The 13,781-nt window shown below is 28.5% G+C and overlaps 8 protein-coding genes across 8 annotated transcripts; 5 read left to right on the top strand and 3 right to left on the bottom strand.

The window, feature by feature from the left end:
- Positions 1-323: 323 nt before the first annotated feature.
- TBLA0E00400 (GATA-type transcription factor) lies at positions 324-3,233 on the bottom strand (the record flags this gene model as incomplete). Its single annotated transcript, XM_004180572.1, has 1 exon — positions 324-3,233. The coding sequence occupies one exon, from the start codon at positions 3,231-3,233 to the stop codon at positions 324-326; it is 2,910 nt and encodes a 969-aa protein (XP_004180620.1).
- Positions 3,234-4,519: 1,286 nt separating this feature from the next.
- Positions 4,520-5,521, top strand: VRG4 (GDP-mannose transporter; the record flags this gene model as incomplete). Its single annotated transcript, XM_004180573.1, has 1 exon — positions 4,520-5,521. The coding sequence occupies one exon, from the start codon at positions 4,520-4,522 to the stop codon at positions 5,519-5,521; it is 1,002 nt and encodes a 333-aa protein (XP_004180621.1).
- Positions 5,522-5,830: 309 nt separating this feature from the next.
- KRE29 (Smc5-Smc6 complex subunit KRE29) lies at positions 5,831-7,108 on the top strand (the record flags this gene model as incomplete). The annotated part of the gene is made up of 1 exon (XM_004180574.1): positions 5,831-7,108. The coding sequence occupies one exon, from the start codon at positions 5,831-5,833 to the stop codon at positions 7,106-7,108; it is 1,278 nt and encodes a 425-aa protein (XP_004180622.1).
- A 622-nt stretch (positions 7,109-7,730) lies between these two features.
- On the bottom strand, positions 7,731-8,564 carry SDT1 (nucleotidase; the record flags this gene model as incomplete). Its single annotated transcript, XM_004180575.1, has 1 exon — positions 7,731-8,564. The coding sequence occupies one exon, from the start codon at positions 8,562-8,564 to the stop codon at positions 7,731-7,733; it is 834 nt and encodes a 277-aa protein (XP_004180623.1).
- A 695-nt stretch (positions 8,565-9,259) lies between these two features.
- On the top strand, positions 9,260-9,607 carry YKE2 (tubulin-binding prefolding complex subunit YKE2; the record flags this gene model as incomplete). Its single annotated transcript, XM_004180576.1, has 1 exon — positions 9,260-9,607. One exon carries the CDS (start codon positions 9,260-9,262, stop codon positions 9,605-9,607), a length of 348 nt encoding a protein of 115 aa, XP_004180624.1.
- Positions 9,608-9,862: 255 nt separating this feature from the next.
- Positions 9,863-10,702, bottom strand: COQ9 (ubiquinone biosynthesis protein COQ9; the record flags this gene model as incomplete). The annotated part of the gene is made up of 1 exon (XM_004180577.1): positions 9,863-10,702. The coding sequence occupies one exon, from the start codon at positions 10,700-10,702 to the stop codon at positions 9,863-9,865; it is 840 nt and encodes a 279-aa protein (XP_004180625.1).
- Positions 10,703-12,196: 1,494 nt separating this feature from the next.
- TBLA0E00460 (cornichon family protein) lies at positions 12,197-12,607 on the top strand (the record flags this gene model as incomplete). Its single annotated transcript, XM_004180578.1, has 1 exon — positions 12,197-12,607. The coding sequence occupies one exon, from the start codon at positions 12,197-12,199 to the stop codon at positions 12,605-12,607; it is 411 nt and encodes a 136-aa protein (XP_004180626.1).
- Positions 12,608-12,998: 391 nt separating this feature from the next.
- MHF2 (Mhf2p) lies at positions 12,999-13,349 on the top strand (the record flags this gene model as incomplete). Its single annotated transcript, XM_004180579.1, has 1 exon — positions 12,999-13,349. One exon carries the CDS (start codon positions 12,999-13,001, stop codon positions 13,347-13,349), a length of 351 nt encoding a protein of 116 aa, XP_004180627.1.
- Positions 13,350-13,781: the final 432 nt, after the last annotated feature.

The following is a 13,781-nucleotide window of genomic DNA, read 5'->3' on the forward strand; positions in this document are numbered from 1 at the left end:
CTAGAATGCTTATTAATAGGTAAGTTTGGATAGAATAATCTCAGGTTCTCACCTACAGGTGATATAAATGAAGATTGAATGTTTAGTTATTGTTATATAGAAATTATTTATGCTGATAAAGTAGAAATTACAACCTGAAATATGTATATGGTTTGACATTAGATATTAGGTAAATGACGTAGAGTAGTTTGAAATGAATATTTTAAAGACTATGCCTTTTGTTTGTTTGATTTTTTCATACAGAAAAAAAATTTTATCAAGGTGGCTTAGGAAGAGAGGCATCATGGATATCAATGTGAATATGGAAAAATAAGGTGGGCAGTCTAAAGACCAAAGTTTAGCCAATCAAAATTCTCTGTAGTTTGTTGAGGTGGCTCTTTGTTATATGAGTCCTTATGTGATTCAGAGAGCATACTTTGTGTGCTAGAAGATAACCCTGTTCTTGAAAGACCATTAGCTCCTAAGTCAACAGATGGTGAATCCTTTATTGTAGAGGCTGCTCTACCATTATCAAAGGATCCATCACGAACAAATCGTTGATCAGAAGAGTTTGGAGATACTGCTATTTGAGATGTCGTAGAAGTATTATTCACCATCGGTTGATAAAGGTTGCTATTGTTGGGAATATTGTCGTTCCCATTTTTATCAGTAAGATTATTATTGACATTATTCGAGCCTTTATTACTTTGAGATAGTCGATTACTTGGAATTTCATTATAGTTTGGATTTTGATTCGATATAGCGTTTATAAAATTAGGAGTTGAATTTTGTGTATCCACTTGACCGTTATCAAAAAGATCAAAACTGGCTTTATTTCCATGAATATCTGAAATATCATGTGTATGATTATTGTTATTAATATGGGCACTGTTATTATTACTATTATTATTATTGTTGTTGTTGTTGTTATTATTATTAATATTATTATTATTCTGGTGAGGATGATTGTTTGATCGTACTAAATTATAATTAGGTTGTGGAATATATGCATTATTACTATTATTAGTAATATTATTGTTATTATTAAGATTATTATTGTTAATATTGGTAATATTGGTAATATTGTTAATATTGTTATGATTGGGATGATTATGACTATTTCTATTATGATCAATGATGTTATTGTTACTATTGAAATTGTTATTATTATAATTATAATTATTGTTGTAATAACTGTAATTACTTGGAGTTGGTGCATAATTATTCTGGAAATGGCCATTATTAGGAGGTATTCCATTATTAGAAGGACTATTCATTTGGTTATATTTGGGGCCACTTCCGTTGTAATAAGACGATTGTTGAATTTCATTTGATTGTTGATATTGTGTATTTTGATGACAATTTTGATAGTTTGTTTGTTGATATGAATTTTGGTTTGAGTTTGGATAAGAATTTTGATAAGAACTCTGATATGAATTCTGTTGAAAATTTTGTTGCTGAGAGTTTTGAAAGGTATTTGGATAGGAATTTTGATAATTACTTTGTGGCAAGTGATTTTGGATATTCATATTGTATTGATTTGAAGTTGAATTTGAATTTTGGTTTGGAAATGGATGCTGATTTTGATTTTGGTTTTGAAGGTCATGTTGAGATGGATATCTTGCTCGCTGTAAATTAGAAGTACTTGAATAATGCGGAATTCTTGAATTATCTTTTGTATAAGTGTCATTTCTTGTAAGACTTGAAGTTTCTAGTAATGATGAATCAGTCAAATTAATATCGCTACTTGTGTTATTTTGGTTATTAAAAGAATTACTCCTGATGTCATAACCGAACATATTTGGTCTAATCTGATTGATATTACCAGTTAAAGACGTTGTAGTGGAAGTTGACATTGGAATACTAGAATATGAGCCTGAGGTTGAATCATTTTGTAAAAATTGTCTATAATTATGGAAGTCATTTGGGTTTGTATTATTACTTCCATTTGAATTTGGTAAATCTAACCTTAAATTATTATTACCTGTAAACAATGAGCTAGAAGAATTTCCAATATTCATATTCATGTTAACTGATTCTGACGCCAATGGATTGATGATTGAATGATTTAAATTTAAATTTGGATTAGATAAATAATTCAAATCATCCTCATTTATTAAATTTGGGTTTGGGTTTGTTGTTAAGGAAAAATTTGTAGTATTAGATTGAATATTATTTCCAGTATTTTTAGGAATCATGTTGGATTTAATACCTGATTGTTTCCTTAATGACGTTATATTATTTAAGTCATTATTATTATTGTTGTTGTTGTTGTTGTTGTTTGTGTCCTTTTTAACTCTTTTCTTGGCATTTCTCCTTTTAATGACATCTGATCTCAAAGATATGGGTCTCATTGAGCCGTGCAATTTTTGAAATAAACCACATGCGTTACATAATGTTTTCCCTCTTGGATCTCTTCTCCAAAGAGGAGTAGTGACTGTTTTACAATTTTCACATTGAATAGGTGGTTTAGTTGCAGTATCTTCTTCCTCTGCTTCTTCATTTTTTTTATCTATTTTTTCTTCATCAACTTTAGGACTTGATTTTTTCAATTTTTTAATTTCTGGTTCAACTGTAACTGATCTTGAAGATTTATCTTCAAAAAGTGTGGTTGATTTTCTTTCCGATAAGCTAGTTGAACTTTTCTTAATTGAAGTAGAACTAATTGACTTTGTCACTTCTTTTGATTGTGTTTGATCTATCATGTCAAGGTTAGAGCTTTCTATTGTAGTTTCTTTTGTATATTCTTTAAATTTTTGATTTATATCATTCGTCGGTGTAAATAAAGAAGGATCTAAGTCATCTGGAATATCATCGATTGTAAAATTCCAAAAATTGGCAATTTCACCATTCTGCTGATTAAATTCATGATCAAAACTTAGAGGATTAGTATGCCTATCTTTTAAATCTGATTGTTTGAAATCTGGTAAAGAAGTGAAATCGAAATCTGCAGGTAATGCCTCCAAACCTGAGTCAAATGTTTGCATATTCATAAACAGATCTTTGGGTTTGGAATGTTGTTTTTGAGTTTCTTTCGGTTTAAGCATTTCGTCTTTTTCTTTTACATCTTTATTTTTGTCTTTGGTGATATTATATTGGAAAATTGGGATATGAGTCAACGACTTCCTTGTAGAATCTTCATCCGATTTTGTCAGATCAATCTTTGAAGGAGCAGAAGAATCATTTGCATTGTCACTATTGCTGCTACTGGAACTACATGAATCACCAACAGTAGTATCTCGCAGACTACTCATTGTAATAATATAAAGTCTATGAAAGCAGTGAGGAACTGTATGCAGGTGTCTCGATATGTCAAAAAATTAAAGGAGTGGTGTGTAATTTGAATATACAGTATATGTAACTTAGCGACTTTCTTGTGGTGTCTTCCGCCTTGCGATCAATGTATTTTTGTATCTTTCTTTACTAGATCCTGTCTCTATGTTTCACTAAGGTATTTCCTCAATTGAAAAATTAAGGATTCCTGCGATGAGAGAGTATTCTATCGAATAGTAATATCACACAGTAATCTATACCAACAGAACATCCAAACAGCATTCATTGTGTAGAGTTAATAGTGGTATATTGTTAATGAATAATGAATCATACATACCTGAGCTACTCAGCACGCCATAATGTCCTGCTTACACAACCAAAGTCCTACAATAGTGACTCGTCCATCCTACCATAGTCTGAATTGTTTGTTCTGCTTATTTTGCTTCTAACAATCCACAAACCTGAACACACATCCGTACCTCCATTATCGCCATCCGTACACCCAAAATAGTGCCGACGCCATAATTTCGTGCACGTGATAAATGCCGGGTAACACCCACCAATTTTGTTTCGTACTCTAAGTTACCATCGTCCCATTTTTTTTTCACTTCTTTGTATCTTCAATATCCTATTGGCTAAGTCTCAAAAACTATCAGTTACCTAACCTTTCACTTTTAGTTGCTTGGCTAATATTGGTTGGATTGTAACTTTCCAATTGTTCTTTCTATGCTTAGAATTCTTAGCCAGTCTGTCTTGGTGGCCGTTGTTTTCGTTGTCGTTTTCTGTCAATTATTTATTTTTTCATTCGATACAGAGGTATCTGTTCGCCATATAAATATAATAAATGTATTCCCATTCTTAGCGCAGGGTCTATTATTGGTGATTCTACCTCTACTCAACTCCATTTTATTTCCTTCATTGTTCTTTCCTTTTTTTTTCATAGTATTTTTCGTAGTATTTTTCGTAGTATTTTTCGTAGTATTTTTCGTAGTATTTTTGTTTTTATTTTTATATTTGAATTTATTTTTACGCTTGATTTAATTCTATTATTTTTTTGACATATATTGGTTTGATTCAAATTTGATTACTATTCTTTTCTTTATTTTTTTATAATTCTTATTTCCTTTTATTTTTATAAGTTAATATATTTTTGTATTGAATTTCTTTCTGTTTTCCTACTTCTTTGACAGAGATTAGATCTATTCAACGATTGTTTAGTTTATCCTCCCATACCCTATAACAAACCAGATATCTCTCTTCGTTAAGAATGTCCGAATTAAAACATGCTGAACATGCTGGTGCCTTGACTGGGATTGCAAACTCAGGTCCAATCTCAATCCTGTCATATTGTTTCTCATCAATTTTGATGACTGTCACAAACAAATTCGTCGTCAATTTAGAAAATTTCAATATGAATTTCGTCATGTTATTTGTCCAATCTTTGGTTTGTACCGTAGCATTAATCATTTTGAAATCCTTAGGTTATGCTAAATTCAGACCTTTCAATAAAACCGATGCTAAGAATTGGTTACCAATTTCTTTCTTATTGGTTTTAATGATTTACACCTCTTCCAAAGCTTTACAATTCTTAGCTGTCCCAATCTATACTATCTTTAAGAATCTAACCATCATTTTGATCGCTTATGGTGAAGTCTTATTCTTTGGTGGTTCCGTTTCCACTATGGAATTATCATCTTTCCTATTAATGGTTTTCTCTTCTGTTGTGGCCACCTGGGGTGATCAACAAGCTATCGCTGCCAAAGCTGCTGAAACTTTAACTGAATCAGGATCTTTCTTTAACATGGGTTATATTTGGATGTTCACCAACTGTATCTCTTCTGCTTTATTCGTCTTAATCATGAGAAAGAGAATTAAGTTAACTAACTTCAAAGATTTCGATACCATGTTTTACAACAACGTCTTGGCATTACCAATTTTGTTATTATCTTCTTTCTGTGTTGAAGATTGGTCATCTTCTAACGTTGCCACTAATTTGAGTGGTGATTCTTTAACTGCCATGGTTATTTCAGGTCTAGCTTCAGTTGGTATCTCTTACTGTTCAGGTTGGTGTGTTAGAGTTACTTCTTCAACCACTTACTCGATGGTTGGTGCTTTGAATAAATTACCAATCGCATTATCTGGTCTAGTTTTCTTCGATGCCCCAAGAAACTTCTTATCTATTTCTTCAATCTTCTTAGGTTTCTTATCTGGTATTGTTTATGCCGTTGCTAAGCAAAAGAAAATGAGAAAAAATACAGCTCCAAAATAGTTAGTTGTTGCTTTACATTATCCTTCATAACTATTTAATTTTTTTATATAATTAACATTCACAATTAAAACTACAACTTTTAATTAGTCAATACTGTATTTACAATTATAATCAATATGGCAAATCCTATATATGCTTACTTACGCGCCCAAGTATTTACTTAATTTCTAATATTCTAGCTTCCGTTATATAAAAAAAAAAAATAAGTTAAAAATAATAAAAATAAAAAATATATCTCAGGTTCGATACAGTCCCAATTAACAGAAATATTCAAATTAAATTTCATACAGACATGGTTCTATATCAAGAATGATAGAGATTATTGAGATAGATAGTGGAGATGGTAGTGATATGGAAATTATTAGAGACTCTCAAACTGACGATAATGATGATGACTCTTTGATTATTCTGAATGATTTTAAGGAAAACCCATACGAATCATTATTAGATTCAACTGATGATGAACATGATAATAATCAATTTCTTGATGAATCACTAGCTGGCGATGCAATCTTCTCTCTTATAACACAGCATAAACAAAGCACGAATTTAGATTTAGATAAAAATGGTGGAAATAATATTAAAAATGAGCCTTCTATTAAAGATAGTAAAGTTGAAATTAAGCAATCAGATTTAGGAGATGATTTTGATGAAGAATTAGGTAAGAAAATGAAAAGATTTCGAGATATTTCAGATGATATAACCACTTTGAAAAAAAGGGCCTTGGATTATGAATATCGAACAGATTCGAATAATATAGCCCTATTGAAGAAGCAAATTAAATATAAAGAAATTTCAAATAACTATTTAGAAATGGTAGCTAATGAGACCTTATCAGGAAAATATAAAGATTGGTTCTTTTTTACTGAAAATTCTAGATTCAATGAAGATATCCTCGAAGATATTGAAAATTTTTCTTCTAAAGAAATTATGTTGAAATACGGTGATTTCAAAAAACTCTTAGTCTGCTTTGGTACGAATATTAAATATCTATACCAAGATTATAATATTTCAGATTTAAAATATAAATACGATACTCTATCAATTTTACAACCTATTGATACCATGAAAGTTATTATTGGACATTATTTCATTATTGATCCAATCAATTTTAAAAAATTTTTTCCATCTTTACTGTTAGATAGAAATTTTTATGAGTCATTATCAATTGATGATGATTGGTGTACTTCCTTTTACAATAAAATAACTCCAAAGATATTTTTCAAAAATTATTTTAAAGTTGTAAATAAAACCGATTTTTTCCTTCATTATAGATTAATTAGGATTATACCAAGTTCAAAAAATTTAATTATCTCTTTAATTTTTAGTACTTCTGTTGAAGTAAAAGATGTTGAGAAAAATCCAGTAATCGAAATGTTTAATTATTTAATTGACGAAAAGAATTATAAAAATTTGTTATATTTTATATTAGTACTTTCGGGCTCAAATTTAGTTCCCTTTGGTTCAAACAAATATGTTGATTATTTTCAAAGTTGTATTAATGATATTAGTGATGAAAATTCGAATGAAGTTGAACTAACATTAGTTCGAAATATTTTAAAATTATTCGAAAAAGTATTGAGCTAATATCATTAACTTTTGCATTTAAGATTAATATTATCGGAAGAGAAATGATAATGATAATATAACTGCTAAATTTCAAAAGAAATAAACGACACTCTTGTAAAATGACCATCAGCTGAAGTAGTTTCGAACCCTCATGGCATAAGATAAATTAGATAGAAGATTATAGCATGCTTATTCACATTGGTACTTCTTCACGAATATTGCTCGGCTAGTTCTAAAAGAAATAGTTAGCCAATCGAATTAATTGGATCTTATTAATGCTGTTTTGTATAACATAAAAGATGATTATGGTTGAAATTATCGGTATCAAATTAGATTGGCATTTACTATATGATACGAACTTTTACTAGTGGCGTGCATAACCTTATAACACTATTCATCATTATAGAATTTAATAGATATTTTTAGTTAGAACTAATAAAAATAAAGATGCTTTAATGTTTCTCAGTATATATATGTATTGATGTATATAAATTTATAAGTCTATATCAAGATATATTTAATGACGATAAGTTTGTAATGCATAATATTACAAAAAAATTGGATATAGCTTGAAAAAAGTCAATGATATATTTGACAGACTTTAGATGCAGAAGGTTGATATTCGGTAAGGATTTTGAGTTTAAATTTTCGAATCTAACACAGATTCCAAATCAAGAATGTCTCGAATTACTATAGAACCCTTAGGTGTTTCACCTAAGATTTCGTCTGGTGTATCCTCTACTAGATGAATACATTTTGACATCCCTAATGAAATCCCAGTCTTGATATTATTGCCTGAATCATCAATGAACCAGCAATTACGGTAATCACCCAGCCCAGATTGTAATTTTGCGATTTCAAAAGCTTGTGAATCAGGCTTGCAAATAATTGCATCGTAGTTCTCATAATTACAATATGTAATCCCGTCAAACATATCAGCAATACCGAGTAATCTAACGCATCTTAGTGCATGGTTTTTATAAGCATTAGTAAAAAGCCAGAGCTTGTCAAATCTTTTACTCTCTCTTAGCTTGATCAATAGTTGTCTTAATTTTAAGTTAGGCTTTATAATATCTTGTAATGGTAATGCATCATCAACCATATCATTATAATCAATCGCATTAATGTTATGATGCTTAACTAAGCCTCTAATAGCTAATCCATAATTTTTATAGTAGTTAGCATTTAAATCTCTTGCATCTTCCCTACTTAGTTCAAGATGATGCTGAAAATAATCTAGAATTAACTCATACATTAAATCATGGATATTTAGTGATCTTTTGTATAGGCAATTATCAATATCGAAAAAAAAAACTTTCATGTCAGGATCTGGAACTGGGTGATAAGTTGGATTTATTGGGAAAGTAACTTTTGAGCCTGGATGAGTTAACGATTCCAGATGTGCTTTATTTATTTCATGTTGCTTATAAATACGTTTAGTATAAGCTGTGTATTCATCATTATCAATAGTCATGGCAACAAATTTAGAGATATTATATTAGCAAATTTGTGTAGGTAAATTATTAGAAAGATAAAATACGAGTAATGCTATTTGGATGTGTTTTAAATAGGTCGTATGCCTATGTAACCTTTTACTTCTCCAGAAATTCACGTAATAATTTTTATTATTGTGGGTGTAAAAAAATCGATGAACTAGCGAAAATAGTCATCTATGTGAAAAAAGCTTTACATACTTCCAGACTTAAAAAATAAATAAGCAAAAATTGCTGGTATGTAGAGAAAATTTAGGATGAATTTCATCAATTTAAAAAAAAGAAACTCACTATATTCATAAAGACACTAGGTAAAGAAAATAAAGAAATCTTGAAATGCTTATTGAAATCCAATATGTGCTTGAAGGTTATAATTAGAAACTAAATAAAGTTGCAGTTCAAAATTTTTGTATATTCAATAATAACAATGCAGAAATTATATTTTAAAATAAAATTAGAATATCACTTCATTAGCAAAAAATATGTGTATTGTTTGTATTCATCTTTATAATATTTGATATATTGACCTTTTCGGTTACCTTTGATTTTTGTAGATCGTTGTAAATTCCAAATTATATGAAGTTGAAATTTGTGATGAAAAATATATATTTATAAAAAACAAAACACAATACCAGAATAGGAAGCACATAACTATCAAATTTATCCCATTTTTAAGATGTCGTCCAATGAATTAGCAACTAAATACCAAACTTTCCAAAATGAATTAGAAGGATTTATAGTAACAAGACAAAAATTAGAAACTCAGTTACAAGAAAATAAAATTGTTAATGATGAATTTGAGAAACTTAAAGAGGAAACAAAAGTTTTCAAATTAACTGGCAATGTGTTATTACCAATTGAACAAGACGAAGCACGTAGTAATATTGATAAAAGATTAGAATTCATTCAAACTGAAATTGACCGTTGTGAAAAAAATATTAAAGCAAAGCAAGCTGAGATGGAAAAAATAAGATCAGAATTGATGGCTACTGCTCCAGCCCCAACACCTGCATCTGCAAAATAGATAATATAATATTGATGATTTTCCATCATGTATAATATTTAATTCATATAATATATTTATAGTTTTATATATCTATATAAAATTTAATGTCATAAACTTTAAAAGAATTGAGCACACATAGTCATGTATGACTGTATGAATTTCAATGTTTATATAATGGTTGATATTTAGTTATTTGAAAATATTTTCTTTTTTTTTATTTTTAGTTTTATTTACAGAAAAAAAATTTTAGTAGAAAATGACGTAGTAATCAGATCAACTTCTAGCAAGCTGTGATTTAACAATGTTAACACTTGTCATTAAAGTGAACCATAAAAATTCTTCTGTATTGTTATAATATTCACCTAAATTCATTACCTTATTTAATTTATCTTGGGCAAATTCTAAAGTCTTATAGCAATCAACAGAAGTATCTTGAGCCATGAATATTTGAGAGGCTATATATGTAGTAGAAACAGCTAATCTTTTAGAGTACCAAGCCATATCATGATGATCTTTTTCATTTGAAAAATAAATCATATCATCAGATAGTCTAAATAACTCAGGGATAGATGTTTCAGCTAAAAATGTGCCTGGAATCGATAATTTCGTTATCATTTCATTTAGTCTTGATTGGATAGCTTTATCCATTTGTAATCTCTTTAATAATAAGTATTCTAAGGATGGTAAATCTTTTGTCTCTGGATCAATTCCTTCAGATAATTTTAACCTTTTAGAAACCAAATTGAACTTTAATAATTCCAATACCGCAGGAGAAGAATGTAATATGTTATGAGTGTTTGAAGAACCAAGAACTGAAATCATAGATGAATTATAGCCTAATTTATTAATTGAATTAATAATAGCTCTTTCAGTGAACCCAAAAGTTGGTACTGAATTTTGAACAGCATCTTCTAATATTCTATATTGAGCGGAATCCTTGCCGTATAATAAAGGTTCTAAGTGATCAGATTTTTTTACGTCATTTGAAACAGAGTAATAAGTACGGATTCCATTATTCTTAATATGTTTACTCAATAAAATAGAATTTGGATTTAATAAAAAACACCTAGAGTTTGTCTTTAAGACACTTTTTGAGCTTGCTAAGAAGGACATAGCTATTATTTTTCCTTGGTATGATAAAAAATAAAAAAATGGCCCTGTTGTTAGTTTTTATCTAGCAGGTATATGAGATTAAGCAATTGACAGGTAATTTTTTTCTTTTTTTAACTAGTTCTATTCCAAACTATTTTCCAAATTACCTAAAATGACCCTATTTAATTAAAGCAATTATTATAATCATCAAAAAGCTGTTAAGAATGTTTAGGGAAACCCGGATTCAGGTTACCCGGCATTTGAAAGCATATTCATAATTAACATTGTGTATTATATCAAAGCCTCGCAAAAGATGTAATATAATCTAATACCAGGTTAATTATTGATATGTACGGATCCATCTACTACTACTATAGAAGTCAAGTTTTAACCGTTTTAGTCGTGTTTTTTTTACTAAGAGCTCCCTAATATTGCAAAGAAATGTTATGGTTATAAATATATATTGTTTGACTATGTATAATAGTATCAAAGGTCATCTATTCATATTGATTTTTAGAAATGTACAGTAACCTTAGTTGTGTGGCATTTCCACATTCTTGTATAGAAAGTTATTGTAATAATAATATTTTATTCTTTTCACAAATTCCAACAAAGAAAAGGTTATTCTTAGATTCAGTCACAGATCATGTTGTGGGTCAATAAATAAGATCACAAAAATTATATCATTGAATCTACGTTAATTTAATTATAGTCTATTATACCCAATTATACCTAAAGATTATATAATACAGGTATTCGGAGAGAATGGTAACTTCGGAGTTTTGCGCGGCAACTTAATTGTTGATCCTTTTAAAGTTAATATCGTATATTCCAACTCTTTAAAAAGATTTGTGGTCAGTATTGAAAATTTCTTAAATACATTTTTTATTTTATTAGAAAACGTTTAAAATAGACATTTTATTTTGTTGTTATGTTACACTTGAAGAACTTATTCCAAATTAATACGAATAGAATTCAAAATGGCATATATTTAAAATAAAAGCATAGTGTTTGGTATTTCTTTGAAAAACAGTTAGTATGCAAACACTTTCCCAAAAGAATATACATAAATATATAGATAATACAGTATGCTATCCCAATTACTGGTAAAACATTCTCGAAAGTTCTTGTTTATCAAATTCAAAGAAATATAAAATTCTGGATCAATTATCTAAATTATGGTTTAAAATCTAGGACAAATACAAATTATGAAGAACATAAATTATAAATTGTATGAATTAATATGTTTATAAAAGTTTTCTGTTTTCCCAAAACTATTCAATATTTGACAGAATGTCGTCAAAAATGACGGAATTTTTCAAATAATGAATTTCGATCAATTAAGTAAGGATAGCGAAATTTTGAATGTTTAAGATACTAACGAGAAAAGATAATACCTTTTTTAGTTTAAGAAAAAAGGCATTTCCCTTTTTCAAAATCTCCATTTGAATCACTTGATTATCGCAGCAGATATTACTATTCCTTTTAATTTCCATTGTATTATAACATTATAACATGTCTGCTTGGTTATTTATTACTGCAGTTGCATTAAATTGTTTAAACTTATTTGCACAAGTTCATTTCACAATTTTATATGCTGATTTAGAAGCAGATTATATTAATCCAATCGAATTATGCTCTAAAATTAATAAACTAATTGTCCCAGAGGCTGTTATACATTCCTTTTTATCCCTTTTATTTTTACTTAATGGGTATTGGTTTGTGTTTTTATTAAACTTACCAATTCTAATTTATAACGGTGATAAATTCCATAAGAAAACACAATTATTAGATGCTACAGAAATTTTTAGAAATTTAGGAAAATTTAAAAGAGCTGCCTTATTGAAATTATGCGCCTATATGCTATTGTTTTTCTTCTATTTATACAGAATGATTATGGCTTTAATTCAAGAAAGTGATGCTTAAAATAACGAAACAAAATTGACTTATTCTTATTTTATTAATATATTAGTCTAATAAGGAATGAAACATAACGATATGATGTATGTCAGCAATTGTGATCTTAAATTAAATTCATACATATGATTTTATTTGTGTTTTCTTTTTTTTTGTTTTATCAATATGTATTTATAGATAGTTAGATATTTCATCTACATAGGTACATAGATTATGACATTATTTATCTGCATTTACCAGTACTAATATTGATACTAAATTTGTTCCTACTACTAGAAACATTATAAATGTTAATACAATAAAAGACGCGATCTTGAAATTAAAGCTTTAGAAGCCTGAATAAAAAAGAAAACAAAATTTAGTAGTCAAAAAACCAAGCTGAAAAGTTGATAAGCTAGCAATGTCAAATAGTTCAAATAAAAATACAACTGAAACAGATGTTAAGTTACCAGAAAATACAATAGCCAGAATACTTCAAACAAGTTCATTTGTAGATGAGAATACAAGGATTACTAAAAATACAGTGACTAAATTACAAAAATATATGGAATTATTCATTAGAGAAGCGGCTTTAAGGTCCTTGGAGAATAAAGAAGAGCAGATATCTAATGAAAAGTCGGCTGTGAAAAATGAACCGGGACTGGAAGATACTAAGATCTTTAATGATAACAATAAATTAAACGATAATGATATTGAACTTTCACATGAAGCATTAGAAGCCATTACAGGACTATTACTCCTAGATATGTAAATTGGGTCGTTGTTCTTTAATGAATTAATGACAACTGTCATGTGCGATCTAGTATGGATACAAATTCATAAGATTATATATAATATAAACAGTCATATTAGAAGACTTGCGTAATAAAAATCTATATATAAGTAATAAAAAGACAATTATGGTAGAAGTGAAATGGAAGAACAGTAGAAATTATTATTCACATCGATTGAAATCAAAGACATGACTCAATAGAAAAAAAAAGTTTATCAAAATTCATTTGCTCTAAATTGTGTAAGTAATCGTGAGAAGGAAGTATTATAATTGTTCATTTTTCAAAAGAGAATAAAATATTCAATAGTATATGATTTATTTTTAAATAGATTTAAGTATTATTGGATTATGAATAATTAGGAGATAAAAATAACTGTTGAAATCAAAAACAAAATTGGAAAAAAAATATTT

This window comes from Henningerozyma blattae, chromosome 5 (assembly GCF_000315915.1).
Source record: "Henningerozyma blattae CBS 6284 chromosome 5, complete genome".
Lineage (NCBI taxonomy): Eukaryota > Fungi > Ascomycota > Saccharomycetes > Saccharomycetales > Saccharomycetaceae > Henningerozyma > Henningerozyma blattae.